General features: G+C 39.0%; 1 protein-coding gene across 8 annotated transcripts in view; it reads left to right on the top strand.

Annotated features, from left to right (window-relative positions):
• Positions 1–14,980, top strand: part of ILA (putative protein kinase regulator ILITHYIA) — a 356,320-nt gene that overhangs the window by 317,810 nt on the left and 23,530 nt on the right. For 7 of the 8 annotated variants that reach the window (XM_089396171.1, XM_089396172.1, XM_089396170.1 and 4 more), the window contains exon 60: positions 9,012–9,090. The exons of the other annotated variant lie outside the window; for it this stretch is intronic. In XM_089396171.1, coding sequence (XP_089252297.1) covers positions 9,012–9,090 — 79 coding nt within the window. The remainder of the gene's footprint in view (positions 1–9,011; positions 9,091–14,980) is intronic. 8 annotated transcript variants of the gene reach the window in all.

Raw genomic sequence — 14,980 nt, forward strand, 5'->3', positions numbered from 1 at the left:
TCCTCATTTCCCTGCTCATTGATCAGATGAGAGGTACTTCCCATGAGTCGTAGACTGCATGGGTAGGATGTCTCGACAGGAGAACTAATTATCTTGTCCACAGGAGAATGAATCATCCTGTCTAGTGGATGCCACGGAGAACTAATCATGCTGGCCTACAGGAGAACTAATCATCCTGCTCCACAGTTGCCACGAAGAACGAATCATCCTGGCGCACAGGAGAACTAATCATCCTATTCTACAGTCGCCACGGGGTGTCACAGGGTAAGGTTGAACCTTTACCCTGTACATAACGCACCACCAGGGGATCGTGAGTCGCCCTGTGGTCACATGTCGCTCCAAGAAGTACCCCGCGCCCCCCCTGGAGCTCCCTGAGCTCAATACATCATACTTGACCCTCATAAGAGGGTCTCTGAACGACACCAAGTCGTTCTCGGAAAGTCTGGTATTTGACCTTTCGTAGGGGCTTTGTCAAAATGTCGGCGACCTGTTCATCTGTACTGATATGTTGGAGCCTTATTGCTCCTCGCTGCATCATATCTCGAATATAGTGGTACCTGATATCGATATGCTTGGAGCAATCATGAAATTCGGGATTCTCTAATAAACGGATCCCGTTCTGGTTGTCACACAGAATCACGGTGGTATCCAATGTAAATCCAAACAGCTCACTGAAGAGCTTTCGCAACCAGACTGGCTCACAGGAGGCCATGCTAACAGCAATCTACTCTGCCTCGGTGGTGCTCAAAGCCACCGACTTCTGCTTCCTGCTCATCCAGGATATCGAGGCAGATCCCATGGAGAAACAACACCTAGAAGTGCTCTTTCGGTCCACCACACTGCCTGCCCAATCAACATCAATATACCCAAGTACTCTCATATCTCCAATAGTGTATCTCAACCCATGACTGATTGCGCCACGAAGATATCTCAACAGATTCTTGGCACCAATCCAATGTGAGTGGTGAGGCTCGACCATATGTTGACTCAATGTGTTGACTGCAAAGCATATATCCGAACGGGAGTTCACCAAGAACATTAATGCTCCAACAAGTTGACGATACTCGGTAGCATTTCGTAAAACAGGTCCGGCCACACTACCGCTTAACTTTTTGAAGTCAAGCTCCATCGGGTAGTTACAGGCTTGCAGTCCAGCATACCGAATCTCTCCAATATCTTCACCACATATTTTCCTTGAGATAGGAAAATATCCCCTGGTTTTTGCTGGAAAATATCCCCTGGAGGTACTTAGAACCTTCCTCCCTCTGAACTGTTGAAGTCTTTGGATTTTTGACAAGGTTTTGGTTCTCTAAATCAGAATTTAATGCTTGCTGCCCTCTACATCAGCTGAGTGAAATTTGAAATTGGAAGCCTCAAACTTGCTCCGATACCATGTAGAAAATAAATGATTTACACCCTTAAGCCAATTTACAAGTTTTCAAGTGTTTGTTTAGGCACAACCCACATGCTTTGTCATGCTGATATAAATTTCAGAATGCATTTATTGCAAACATAAAGAGTGCTTCTACTAATTTTTCACTTTCCTATCAGCTGATATTTAGTGCAAAAATCTAGGCAAGCATTCAATACATTTGAGACACTAGTTTTTGGTCAATCTGACCCCAGAAAAACCCGACAACCTCTTAGGGAAAACCAGTCTTCAAAGGAGGATTTGATTGCTTTAGAAAATTATAAAATAAGTGCATAAAAATCCGTTGTACATATCTCCCTTCTTGTTTCAGCATCAAATGCTCATTTCTGGAAGTTTGTGCCCACTGTCAAATCAAATTTTCACAAATTTTTAAGTTCAGAATTTCTGCATTTTTCACTTCTCAGTTCCTCTGTTTTTGTGTCCAAATTTTGCCTTGAAATCTGTGTAGATCCTAGCTCGATTTTTGTGCAAACAAGTGATTGTTCTGCCTCAATTTTTGTGTTGCCTGTAGAAGTTGTCCTGAAATTCATGTCTCAAATTTCAAGACTAACAACTATTGTTTTCTCCTCAAAAATCGTGCCCAAAACCTCCTCGAGAATTGTGTTGTTGTCCCTCGAAAACTATGCCTGAGCTCCTGGGAAATAGTGCTACTCTCCTCGATTTTCACACTTGTACGTCCTCCTCCTTGGGATTCGAGCTCGTTTTCTCTAGTTGCAGTTTCTCTCTTCCTTCATGAGGTTTCTCCACTCCCATCCTTCTCTTCATACTCTCTCTAAAGTGTGAAGCGAAGAATGATTTCCATTTTCCTTCTTTTGTCTTTTGGAAAAGATTGAATCCCTAGACCTAGGATCCAATGGCTGAGATTTCATTCTGAAATCTCAAGACGTGTGGTTGAGATCATTTCTCCCAAATGACTCCCCTCATACATTGGCCCCATCACTTACAAGTCTCCTAGTACATTTTTCAAGTTGTGTACCTTTTCTATGTTTTTCTCATAATGTGTTTTTCACCTGACTTTAATATTAGTAAAGTACATGATTTGTCTTTCCTTTCTGGGCAACACATACAATTTCTTAAATGGACTGTGATGCTTGTTTATTCTTGCCAAGGGCTTTTTCTCTTTCTCCAACTTTCTTAACGAGGGTGTTAGTTGTTATGTTTTTCATCTGGCCACTTGCTTGCAGAGATTCAAGGTAGTGAGAGTAGGTGGGATCAATGGCCTTTATGAAGGCTGTGAGAGGCAGATTGATCTTTACTCCGATGGCATCAATGTCATGCATTATAAGTTTGATTTATGAAGCTAGTGCCACAAGGTCATCATCTTTCAATTTAAGATTAAAAAGCTTTATAAGTACTGAATGAGTGTTAGTTTTTGTAGCATTGAACAAGTGTTCTAGTCTTGATTTGTGTCTAAGAGACTAAGGAACGTGAGATATTCAAAACTTAAAAAATGTTTCGCGAGATAATCTTGTGAAACACCTTAATTAAATTAATTAGCCATCATTTAAATTTTTCTTAAGTTTAACTTAGGAAAACTAGTTAATTAATAACAATTAATTAAGGAAAGGTGAGAAAGCTCTAGAAACTGACATGGATTGAGTGTGGGACAATCTTAATTGTTGATGTGGATCTAATCATGGCTATTGGTGAGCCAACAAGAGATTATAAGAGCAGGACAATGGGGATGGAGATATACACATCGAGTGAGAAAAAGAGTGAGTTCCTTGGGCAGATCGAGCTATCTAGTTGTCGTGATTCAATGCAGGAAGAAGAGTTCAAGACAAAGGAGAGTAGTAGAGATTTAGGAGTAGCAACAAATACATTCTGGAGGATCCTTCTAGTTCCGAAGAGGCAACAACGAAGAGGCCGAGTTATTTCATTTAGAGGTTGCGCAGGTGTTGCAGAAAAGCCTCGAGGCAATTTGATTCAATTGAGGAGAAGGGTGATATAGCAATTGGTGGCTGAGATTTTCACCAAAAAGCCAAGTGAGTCACTTCTAGAGGTAGAGTCATCTAGGATGTCAGATTCCGAGCAGTTCTAGGATGTCAGATTCCGAGCAGTTCTAGGTGTGCGAGTAGGCCTGCGCAAGCACTGATAGAGGCTCACGCAAGGGTATTTCGAGTGGCCTAGTAGAGCCAGTTTCTGGAGCCAGATCAACTGTGGAGTGAGACAAATTGTCTCATAGATATCTTGGCCAGATTGTTTTACTGGAAAATTGGTAGTTTGGGCATCTAGATATTGTACTTAGATATTCCTACTGCATAACAAAATAAACCCTCTTTTGATGCACCGGTTTTCCCAGTTGGGTTTTTCCAGGGACTTTTGTTCAAAAATACTAGTGTCTTTTTTTGTGTGTGTTTGCATCTGTTTCTCAATTTCCAGTTTATTTTCTACAACGTAATTTTATGGTGAAGAATTGTAGTGTGATTTATTCGTTATTTGTTGTAAGAAATAAACTGCATAATGAATTAGTTAGAAGAGTAAATTCCAATTGTTGCATTTGAAGGATTTTTCACATGGTATCAGAGCATTGAAGATCAAATCAGAGATTTAGTAGTGAGGGAAAATTTTCTACAGTTTCAGAAAGAGTTTTGAGAAAAAATTCTTACACTGCGCAGACCACCGGGAAGTGCGAATTGGAGAGGCAGAGGGTTTGATTTTCACTTGCAGCTGACAAAAAAAATCAATCAATCGTAGAAGTATAGATTTGTAGGTGTGGATTTGTCGGATAGAGGGTTTCGGTGAGTAGATCAGTCGGTTCGATCTGGGATCAATTGATTTGCAGCTAGTCCAACAGTAGCAGATCAATGCTGGGTGGAAGAGAAAAGGCATATTGAAAATTATACTCAGGATGTCTTCAGTAGATTTTTCAGACTTCTCCATTTTGGCCGCAGAGAGATTCAACATTCAGGAGGCTATTGTGAAGATTCGGTGATCCCGAATCCTACTGCAGTGACTGATGATATTTCTTTTATTTGTTAATTTTTTTTTTTGTTCTTTTCTAAATAAGACTACTCCTATATTGATACAAAATATTTTTACAAAGAGGCAGCGGCCTCAAGAGGTCTAGCCCTGGAAGGCGGCTTACTCACATTACAATTCTGAAAATTGACTCAAGAAAACTAGCAAAAGACTGACTAGAACCCAGACCATGACTGGTACATAGAGACAGGAACCACATTGTCCAAAAAAGTAGACTAACCGGAGTACCGAAACTACTTGACTGAGCTGATACATATGACCCGAACTGAAAACTTAGTCAAAAAACAACTAAACCTTTAGCCTTGAACAGACATGGAAACTGCAACAGAGAACGACAACCTGATTATGCATCTTGAGCGGTGGAAGGCACTTCTTCCACAATCCGACATCCAAAACTGGAGGAAGCATCATCGTCTGAGGGATGGCCCTCTTCTCTTGGCTAAACACCTTCAATCGGAACACTCGGACGCGCTAGAGTTGGCTTATCCTGGGAGGCAGAACCACTTGGGACTTTGTTCAGTTGGCTATGATATTGAGAGGTACCTGGCAACTCTTCCACCCTCGGCTCCATAGTCGCATTTGGAGTTTCCATACCAAGCCAACTGCGCATTCGCTCAGCTGAATAGTAACCGAAGCAATGAAAGAGTGATTGCTAAGAGAGCAGGGGATTTGAAAGTGGGCTGTATGAGCGTGAGAATGGAGGGAGTCTGACAATAAGGTCTGGTTCCCCCGACCTCGACCACGACCTTGCCTGGTGGCTGGATGACTTTCTGTGCCGAAATTTGATGAGCAAGAAGAAGTATCTGAGGAAGAGGAAGATGCCTGGCGAATGGGTCGACCACGAGAGCCTCCCCTTCTGCAGCCCATTCTTTGGTGCAGAATAGGCATGCTGATCAGAACAAAAAGAACAGTGCAAACAGCAAATCTTTGCGGACCAGGAGAGACTGGAAGGGGGAGAATAATCACGCTCGAAGGAGACCTAAAAAAGCAGGAGGACAAACGACAAATGAAAATGCTGGTAGGACTTTGGAAAACCAGGAGTTCCAGCTGAGAATCTACCCCGCGTTCCTGAGCGCAATGGGTCCTTGGATTAACCCAAGAGCAGAGCACTGCAGCTACGAGGAGACCAGACATTTGCAGAGGAGGAACAGAGCAGAATTGGAGGAGCACCATGAAATAAGAGCAAAGATGCCAGTATAGAATGTCGCGCTGCATTAACGCAACAATGAATAAGCTTGCCGGGAGATTGAAGTCTGGCAGCGAGTGAGGCCAGATGGCGTTGAATGTGCTCCACGCGTCGGCCCATCCCGCCGTCTTCGTACCCCTCACTGTACTATTCACCCGCATCCGGGACTTTTATTTGTTAAATTACTTAAACAAATTATTTGCAGTTTTCTACGGCAAATATCAAAATACATACACTGCAATATTCACAAATAAAATTTTGCGGAAAGTAAATACAAGGAAAATACTAGCACATATATAACCACAATGACACAATTATTTTTGGACAATTGTCATCGAAAAAACCCAATGTGCGAAAACCAGTGCAATAAATGAGGGTTTCTTTTATTAATCTTCAACAATAATTTTTGTACAAGACAAAATAGTGGAAGAATCATTGAGAGAATTTTATTGGTGATCCACAATGTTCTTTGACTCCGAAGAGGACCTACTGCCTCTTTCACTGGGCTTTTTGCATCACCCTTTGCGCACTGATAATGTAGGCCTTGCGTCACCCCTTCTCCTTCCCAGCTCTACGTCTCTCCTCTGCGCTGCCTCCTCCATATTTGTCCTGCACTCTCTGACTATGCTGATGCCCTCTCTCTCCCACTTGTAACTCACTCTCTGATTCAATTTTCTCTTGTCAAACTTCATCCAGTTAGAAAATCGATCTGCTTGAGCAAGTGTGTATCTGCTCTGGTGTTTTCTCCATCTACCCATCGACTTCTTCTTATAATCTTCTCTTGGAGCACCAATGGCCAGGATTAAAACATACTCGATGGCTAAGATTAATTGGAAATTGATCCATGTCTTCTTCTAGAAGATTCTCACTTGATTTAATTAATACCCTTTTATTAATTAGATTTCCTAAGTTTAGACTTAGGGAATCATTTAAAAAAGTTAATTATTTTAATTAAATCATCTCTAGGTAGAATTTTCCCAAATGATTTCTAGGTATTGGAGAAAGCATATGTCTTAGCGTCTTTGCAAAGTTTCAAGGCTAGAGCACATTCGATGCTACAAAAATCAACACTCCCTCTTCGCGAGGAATTCACTCTAGTGCTGCAACCCATTGGAGCATCACTCTGATTCTGCAACACCTCCTGCTGCGTTGCTGATGTCTGGCTTTACTGCCCACCAACTACTGTGCAACTTTGATATGAGTTGCATCTGTGTTGATGTTGACACTGTTGAACTGCTATCAACTATTGCATCTGCACTGCAACCCTCTCTCCTTTTGCTACTGCGGCAACTAAGAATCCATCTGCTACTGAAATGGGTTCTCTACCATACCCATATGTTCCCTGAACTGGATGAAGTTATCTCTCCCTAGAGCTTTCGTGAGTATGTCTACTACTTGATCTCTTGTGGGGACATACTACAGCTAGACTACCCACCGTTGAACACAATCCTTGATGAAATGACATCTGATATCAATGTGCTTTGACCTATCATGAAATACTGGATTCTCAGAGAGTTTTATGCAACTCTGATTATCACAGTAAACATTGGTCGCTCTGATTTTCTCCCTGAACAAACTCACCAACAATTTCCTAAGCCATATGGCTTCACACGTAGTTGTGCTAACTGCCATATATTATGCTTCTGCTGAGCTCAGTGCCACTGACTTCTACTTCTTGCTGCACCAAGTGCTCATCCCTGATCCAACGCTGAAGCAGTACCCAAAGGTACTTTTCCTGTCCAGTGAACTACTTGCCCAATCTGCATCTGTGAATCTGTTCAACCTGACATCATCTCGAGTATATTTCAACTTGAGTCCAATTGTTCCACTCACATATTTGAGAATGTGCCTAGCTGCTGCCCAATCTTCCCTTTTCGGTTCCACCATGAATTGACTAAGGGTATTGACAGCGAAACAAATGTATGGCCTGGTGTTGACTAGATACATGAGTGACCCAATTAGCTGTCTGTACAAGGTGGGGTCGACTTCCCTGCCCCACTGAGGAATCTATCTTTTTCCAGTTGGTAATCATGGGTGTTGCCATGGGTTCGCAATTTTGCATTCTGAATCTCTTCAGAATTTCTGTAGCATATCCTCCTTGCCCAAGGAGATTTCCCATTCTTCTACCATACTTCCAACCCCAAAAAATAGTGCGTCAATCCCATATCCTTCATGTCGAATTCTGCTGCAAGTTTCCTTTTGCAGTCCTCTATGAGCCTCGATGATCGTGTCAAAAACAGATCATCTACATATAAAACCAGAATGAGAGGTTCATTCTCCACCATCAGAGAGTAGAGGTTGGGATTTGCATCACTCTTGATGAATCCCAACTGCTGCAAGTAACTATCAATCTGACCATACCACGCTCTTGGTGCCTGCTTTAGCCCATATAGGGCTTTCTTCAATCTGCATACATGAGTGCTCTTCTCATGTGTCTCGAAGTCTTCAGGCCGCTCGATGTACACCTCTTCTTCTATCACCCCGTTCAAGAATGTTGTCTTGATGTCCATCTGGTGAATTTCCCATCCCATCTACGCTGCTAGAGATATGATGGATCTGATAGAGGTATATCTGGCAACTAGGGCGAAGGTCTCCTCATCGTCTGTTCCTTATTTTTGTGCATACCCCTTTGCCACGAATCTAGCCTTATATTTCTCTACACTGCCATTTGCAGCGTATTTGAGTTGATTGCCAGCTACGAATAAGCATCATGGTTGATTAGAGTTGTGTTGGGTTTATCATTATTTTGATGTCGAACACTATAATTGAATAATTATTGTGACATTCAAGAATCCCATGCATAAGATTAATTTAGATAACATCTGTGACTTTCAAGAAGCCGTCTTCCTTGATTAATATGTACACTCAAATGGTCCCATGTTTTATGATTAACGATAAATATCATTAGTGTTATTTGATAATTTGTTTGGCAATGTGTTTTGAAATTTCTTAATTGTGTATATATTTGATAATGAGAATTGTCTTTTAGTTTATTCATTTATCATTTGAATTTACTAGAAACTCATTTTTGGCCTTCTATTGTTCCAACCATGTTCATTTGGAGCATATGCAAGTGAAAGATATATTAGAGGCTAAATGACCTCGTAAATCCATTAGATTTGTGAATAGAGAAGTGTAAAATGTCAGTCTTAATTTTCACTGATCATTATACAAAGTAGTGGAAGTGCATGCTTGTGAATGTGGGAATGTTTATTTCTGTAGTTTTGGTGTTACAAACTTCTGAGAATATTTGTCTTTTTAATTGATGCTCTCGGAGATGTAGTCTTGTTGGTTATTTGTTTTGTTATGGATGATTTCTTTAGAAGGGTTAAGTTTGAATTAGTTTACAATGGCCTTCTTGGTTGACTTCAACTTCATATTAAATTTATAACATTATTAAAAAATTATTAGGCATGGAAAATGTCCAAGCTGCGCAAAAGTATATCACTGGTCTTGATGCTAGACGCATCGCAAAGCAGCCAGAACTAAGGTATGAGCTTCTAACTTCGTTGTTTTTGGTTGGCTGTACAGTTTTTGTTAGATTATAAGAAAAATTGAGGCAAAAACATTGGGAGGAATGCAGGAAAGAAAGAGAGAATTTTATTCATTATGATCCATGGTGAGACTCATATACAGTAGAAAGTTTGCTAAAAATATTCTACAAATTTCATCTTTATCCTCTTAAACCATATTGTTGACATTTCATATTTATCCCTTATTTTTAGTTGCTTTGATATTTGTCCTTATTAAATTGTAGCCATGGCCATCAATACCCAACCTTCCCTTCAATGATGCTTTTGTTTCCATTCATTTCGGCCATGTCTATGCCATTCATCCTTGTAAAATTGACTTTATTGCAACATAGATATTTAATACAATATGAATTTTAATATTCTAGTACCTTACTTTAATTTTGTTTATTTCAATCTTGTATTGAAATATCTCATTTTTCCCATTGGTTTTGTGAAGATATCTGCTAATTGATCATATGTGGAGTAGGTCAATTTAATTAATGTTTTTGCCACATGGTTTCTGATATAATGATGGTAGACTTCTAGGCTTTTTCTTATATGAAAAGCATGATTTTTGGTTACTGCAATTATACTCAAACTATATCAAAGGAAATTTTTGGTGTTTATGGCTAGTTTAAATCCTCAATAATGTTCATAGGCCAAACACCTACACATGTTACTTCAGCATTTGCTTTATATTCTACTTCTACGAATGATAAAGAAACAATTGAGTTCTCCCTATCCATCTCTGGAATTGTTGCTAAGCCCATGTGAAGAGTAGCTTATTATAGACTTCTTCTCATTTGTGCATCGCTCTCAGTCTACATTGGAAGAACCAACCAACCGAAAAATTTCAATTATCTCATATTCAAGTCTAGTAAGTACGTTTGACATACTTAAAATCTTCAAAGTTGCTTCATGTTGAAAACTACAAGATATCTTGTCTAGTTGTGGTAGGGTGGATTAGATTACCCATGTACTACTTCTATTGAGTGGAATTTACTAGGTTAGAATTTTCATGCATTTGAAGTTTACTACATGTTTCAATAGTTTTTGAAGTTGGTTTGAGATCTTCCAATCTAAAGTTTTCTGGGCTTTGATTTGTATATCTTCATTTTCATAAAAATGCTACCTTCCTTTTGGCACACTCCAGAGCCTAAGCAATAGTTAGAAGATTCAGTTCATATATCTCAAAATGACAATGCATATTATGCAATATCCTTTTGATTATATACGCTTTAGTAGTTGTAAGTATTAGATGGCGTTAGAGACCATACATCAGTCATGTTATCTTTTGGAGTTATTTTGAAAGTGTTTAGACCATGTTTGAGGAGCCTTACGAGCTTTGGGGTGCATGGTCTATGTTCAACCCCCAGATTGTTTGAGATGGTTTGGCATATGGGAGATGGTCCTTGATGGATATGTATAGTGGAGATAGTCTGCTCAGTGATTGCTTGACCTTAGTTAGGTGTTGGCTTGATATTTTTCCCTTAGGACTTGGTGTTCTTTCTCTACTTTTGTGGATTCCCTTTGTTATTGTCTAGATTAGCAGTCTTGGCAAGGTCACAATCAAGGTGCTGAGGGGTAAGCACATAGGAGATATGCCTATTGTCACCTCAACATTATCTCCCCACATGTTAAGCCAACTCCTAAAAGCCCATAGGGGGTGTCCCAAATCTACACACTTCACTAATAAGTTAGAGTGACCGGTTCCTAGAAACACCTATGTATGATGAAGCTTAGGAGTAAACGATTTCTTTGATGCCAAATAGTGAGGGTAAGTCACATTCACCAAGTAAGATGAATATCCTTTGATTACCACTAGATAATATGCTCTGATTTGGACAACCGTGCTGTTGTCCTGCACTTCCAGATCTGCAAGCGATAAAAAATGTCGAAAATTGCAGATTTGGAGTGCCTTACAAGTGATCCTGAATTGTGGAAACATGCTAGAATGAAAGATACTTGGGTGCTTGTGCTTGGGCACTAAGTTAGGAGTGAAATAACAATCCAACAATGAAATTATACAGGAAAATAAGAAGCTATAGCAATCTGGAATCAAACTTTCATAGAAAAGAGGGCCAATCCCCCTAGGGTTAAGAATAATTTAAAAAACTTTTGAACTGGCCACCTATCTAATTGGGTTCAAATTGGAACCAGATCAAACTGGATTGAACTATATTTGAAAAAAATACATAAAATAATTAATTTTTAATGAAATAATTTATTTGCCCCAATGGATAGCTTAATTGGTCGAGTTCTTGTTGCTAAGTACTTGCCAATTGGGAGGTCATAGGGTCAAATCTCCTCCATACCCTTGGGGTTAGGCTCGACATATTAGGTCGATGGGTAGATCCCTTTGGGTGGATTTGCCCGAATTATTGCCCTTGGATGTAGTGGTCACTTAGTGACCATAAATCACAGTTGAAAAGAAAAATAATAATGAAGGAATTTGCTTTTAAGACTTCAAACCATGATTCCAAACCATTAGAGACAAAATATGAAAAAAATTCTCATCTATATACCATGTAAGGGTGAATATATCTAAATGGCCCAGACTAAAATCCATTCAACAACAAAATACATAATTAATGAGGCTCTAAGTGGCCCATAGAGTCCAAAAACAATGCTACAAGTTATTGGGTCACTGACCTACTACAAATCACTGATAAACTTGATTGCTCATCGAGCTCACCACTGATTCACCACAACTAAAATGGGATCATCAACAAGAACTGCATAAACATCATTTAGCTCAGAGTATTCAAACTTGGATTCCTTAATCTTATATTATGGTAGAAATTGAAAAAGATTAACATGCCTAATCAATGACTTTGGTTTGAGTGAAGGGTTCATCTCTTGAACCTTATAATATGGTAGAAAAAGATTAGCACCCCTAGCCAATTATTTTGCTTTGAGGTACATCATTATTAAAGCCATGGTAGAGGAGTCCAATAATGAATACCACCAATATTAGTGGAGTTCAACAATCAATACCGACAACATCAAGGTACATTAAAGATATTGCAGCGCTTGACCAAATGGCAATCCCGTGCCCTTACACATGACATAATCAAATGAAAACATTGAAATCCTCCAAATCTGAAATCTTGAAATTTGTTAAGTATGTTGGATTTTGAGTGAAATCTAAAATTCCACTTTCTCCATTTGAAATCCAATGAGGTTGGAACCACTCTCAAACATCCTAAAACAATTAATGGTAATGTTAAAAATTAAAGTAAAAGGACTTTGACTTTAAGAATTCAACACTACCATTGAATGGCAACATTACTAGGGTTGAGTTAGGTTTTTTGTTTAGGTTTAGGGTTTGGAGGGGTGGGGGGGGTGGTTTTAGGGCCTAAGGGGGTTGTTTTGGGAGGAAAACCACCCATGAAACTGCTGGTGGGGTTCCCAAATTACCCCATGCATGTGAGATCTAACCGCGTTGATTAAGGTTGGAACTAGCCGATTAGGACCAATTTGTATGATTAGGTACCAAACCAACCCGTTTGGCACCTAACTAGCACATACTGGCCCTCCAATTTGTGTTTTCAACCAGTTTGTTCACTAGCCCTATCTGACCAGTGGGTTCGACCAACTTTTGGTTAAGACCAACTAATTTTAAAACTATTTTGTCAAGACCAAAAAATTTGTCAGTCAAAATAAAACAACTTCTAACACATTATGAGGTGTAAATCACTTCTAAATATGAATAATATGCGCTTAAAACAATTCAAAAATGAAACTAGGCTTAATTAGGGTTATGGATAGCCTTTCTCCACCAAACCCTAAGCTTAGGGTTCCAAAAATCCTTGAAATAATATTGCTGTAATTAATTTCTAGAATTGAGAAAACACTAAAATCCCACAAAACAATGTTAGATCAATTTGTAAAGCACAAATAAAGTAAACAAAACTTCTTTTGGGCCTATAGATCAATAACTTAAGCACAATTCCTAAGACTTCTAGCTTTAAGATGCTATTTAGGCTTGAGCTAGATAAATATTTTTTAAATTTGAGATCTTTTTCTACTTTTTGTATTTTTTAAATTTATGGAAATAAATAATAAGAATTAGAATTTTGAAAAAAATGGTTGGTTGTTGGGATTACGGCTCAAGTGCCTTATCTTGACTAGGACAATTGACGTCAAGATGAGTGGCTCCCTTTAAAATTGGTTATCAATGCTTGTGGATTAGGGAAAGAGGCTAGAACCCTAGAAGATAAATCAACCTCTTTTTAATCAGGATAAGTGATGAAACCAAGGCCCCACTTGTTAAATTTCTAATACTGTGTAGATTTATTTTCTCATGGAAATCTAATTTATCCCCGATTATTATTATTTACCCAAATAATAACTGGATCACTGAAAAATAAAATCATTAGTATCTTTAACTTCCAGAATTAAAATAATGCAATGAAAATAACCTAGAGAGATCAATCACACATTGCAAAAAGTTAATTAACTCACAATCAATTTTGTGTCATTACATTATCTAGAAAATTGGATTTTTCCACCCATAGAGATACAAGGAAAAATGCAATTTGGAACCTGCAACTTGGCTTCGTCAAAATGAATTTGGCCAAGGTAAATTGGCCTGAAGGAAATCTGCCTCCAAATGAAATCGTTTTGAATAAATTGGCCTCCAACAATCAAATCTGTACCCTCCAACAACTCGATTTGTGCCCTGTTACTAATGCGCACTGGAAAAGCCCTAGCACTCCAACAACTCGACCTCCTCCAGACAAAATCAATCTCCTTCCAACAACTTGACCCTGCGATCTCCTCCAACTCAGCCCTCTTGGATTCGCTCAAACACACTCACACTTTTCCTTGTTTGTGCACTAGTCACTGAGCCACTCACATCGTAGAGAAAAGCAATCTCTCTCGTGATGACTGACTCACACACTTGTGCTCTTTGTTGTGTCTTCACCTCCATTCCTAGCCTCCATTTATAATCTTGATTCTTCATTAAGTCCAAATCCCAAACCCCAATATTCTCTCTAGAAGCATCTTGAATCTTCCTTCTAGAAACATCTTGAAGATCAACAATTGAGATTATTTCTAAGTCATGTAAATAATTAAATTATTTATCCTTAGAAAATAAACCACTATTCCATAATAATTATTTGACTTTAATTTTTGTACTATTCCTAATTTAAAGTTAGGAAAGAAAACATAAATTACTAGAAGAGACAAATATTGTCTTCCAAATGCTAAGACAACAAGCAATTGTAGAAGACCTTTCGATGCTACTCACATCAACACCACTAGAAGGGTTACCTCCAAAAGGGAACACTTTCAACCACAAGATCAATTATTGCCCAATAGGGAGGATTAATGCTTACCTCAAACAATTAAAGGTGAGAGTGAGAGAACAAACCCTTGATGTCCCCTTCTAGGTGACTATTTCCCTTAAACAAAGTTGTTGGTTGTTGAGATTAGGGCTTTAGTTCCTTATCTCCACTAGGACAATTGCGGTCAAGATGAGTTACCCCCTTTAAAGTTGGTTATCAATGCTCGTGGATTAGGGACAAAGGCTAGAACTCTAGGATATAAATCAACTTCTTGTCTAATCAAGATAAGTAATGAAACCAAGGCCCCACTAGAATGGATACCTTCAAATGGTAAAAGTTACAAACACAAGATCAATTATGGCATGAAATAAAATCAAAACACCACAAGGAACCCTTGAGGGTATGGCCCAACATGGAGGGTTAATGCTCACCTCAAACCAATAAAGGTGAGAGTGAGAGAATAAACCCTTCCAAGTAGCCTTGTAGCAGTTTTGTATTATCACAATAATGCTTTTGAAAATATAGAAGAATAACCAAGAAAGAGAAACTCTAATAGTCAACACCAATGCTTCAT

This window comes from Pinus tabuliformis, chromosome 1_2 (genome assembly GCF_031772625.1).
Source record: "Pinus tabuliformis cultivar Carrire ecotype Pingquan chromosome 1_2, CPIR1, whole genome shotgun sequence".
In the NCBI taxonomy this organism is placed as follows: Eukaryota; Viridiplantae; Streptophyta; class Pinopsida; order Pinales; family Pinaceae; genus Pinus; species Pinus tabuliformis.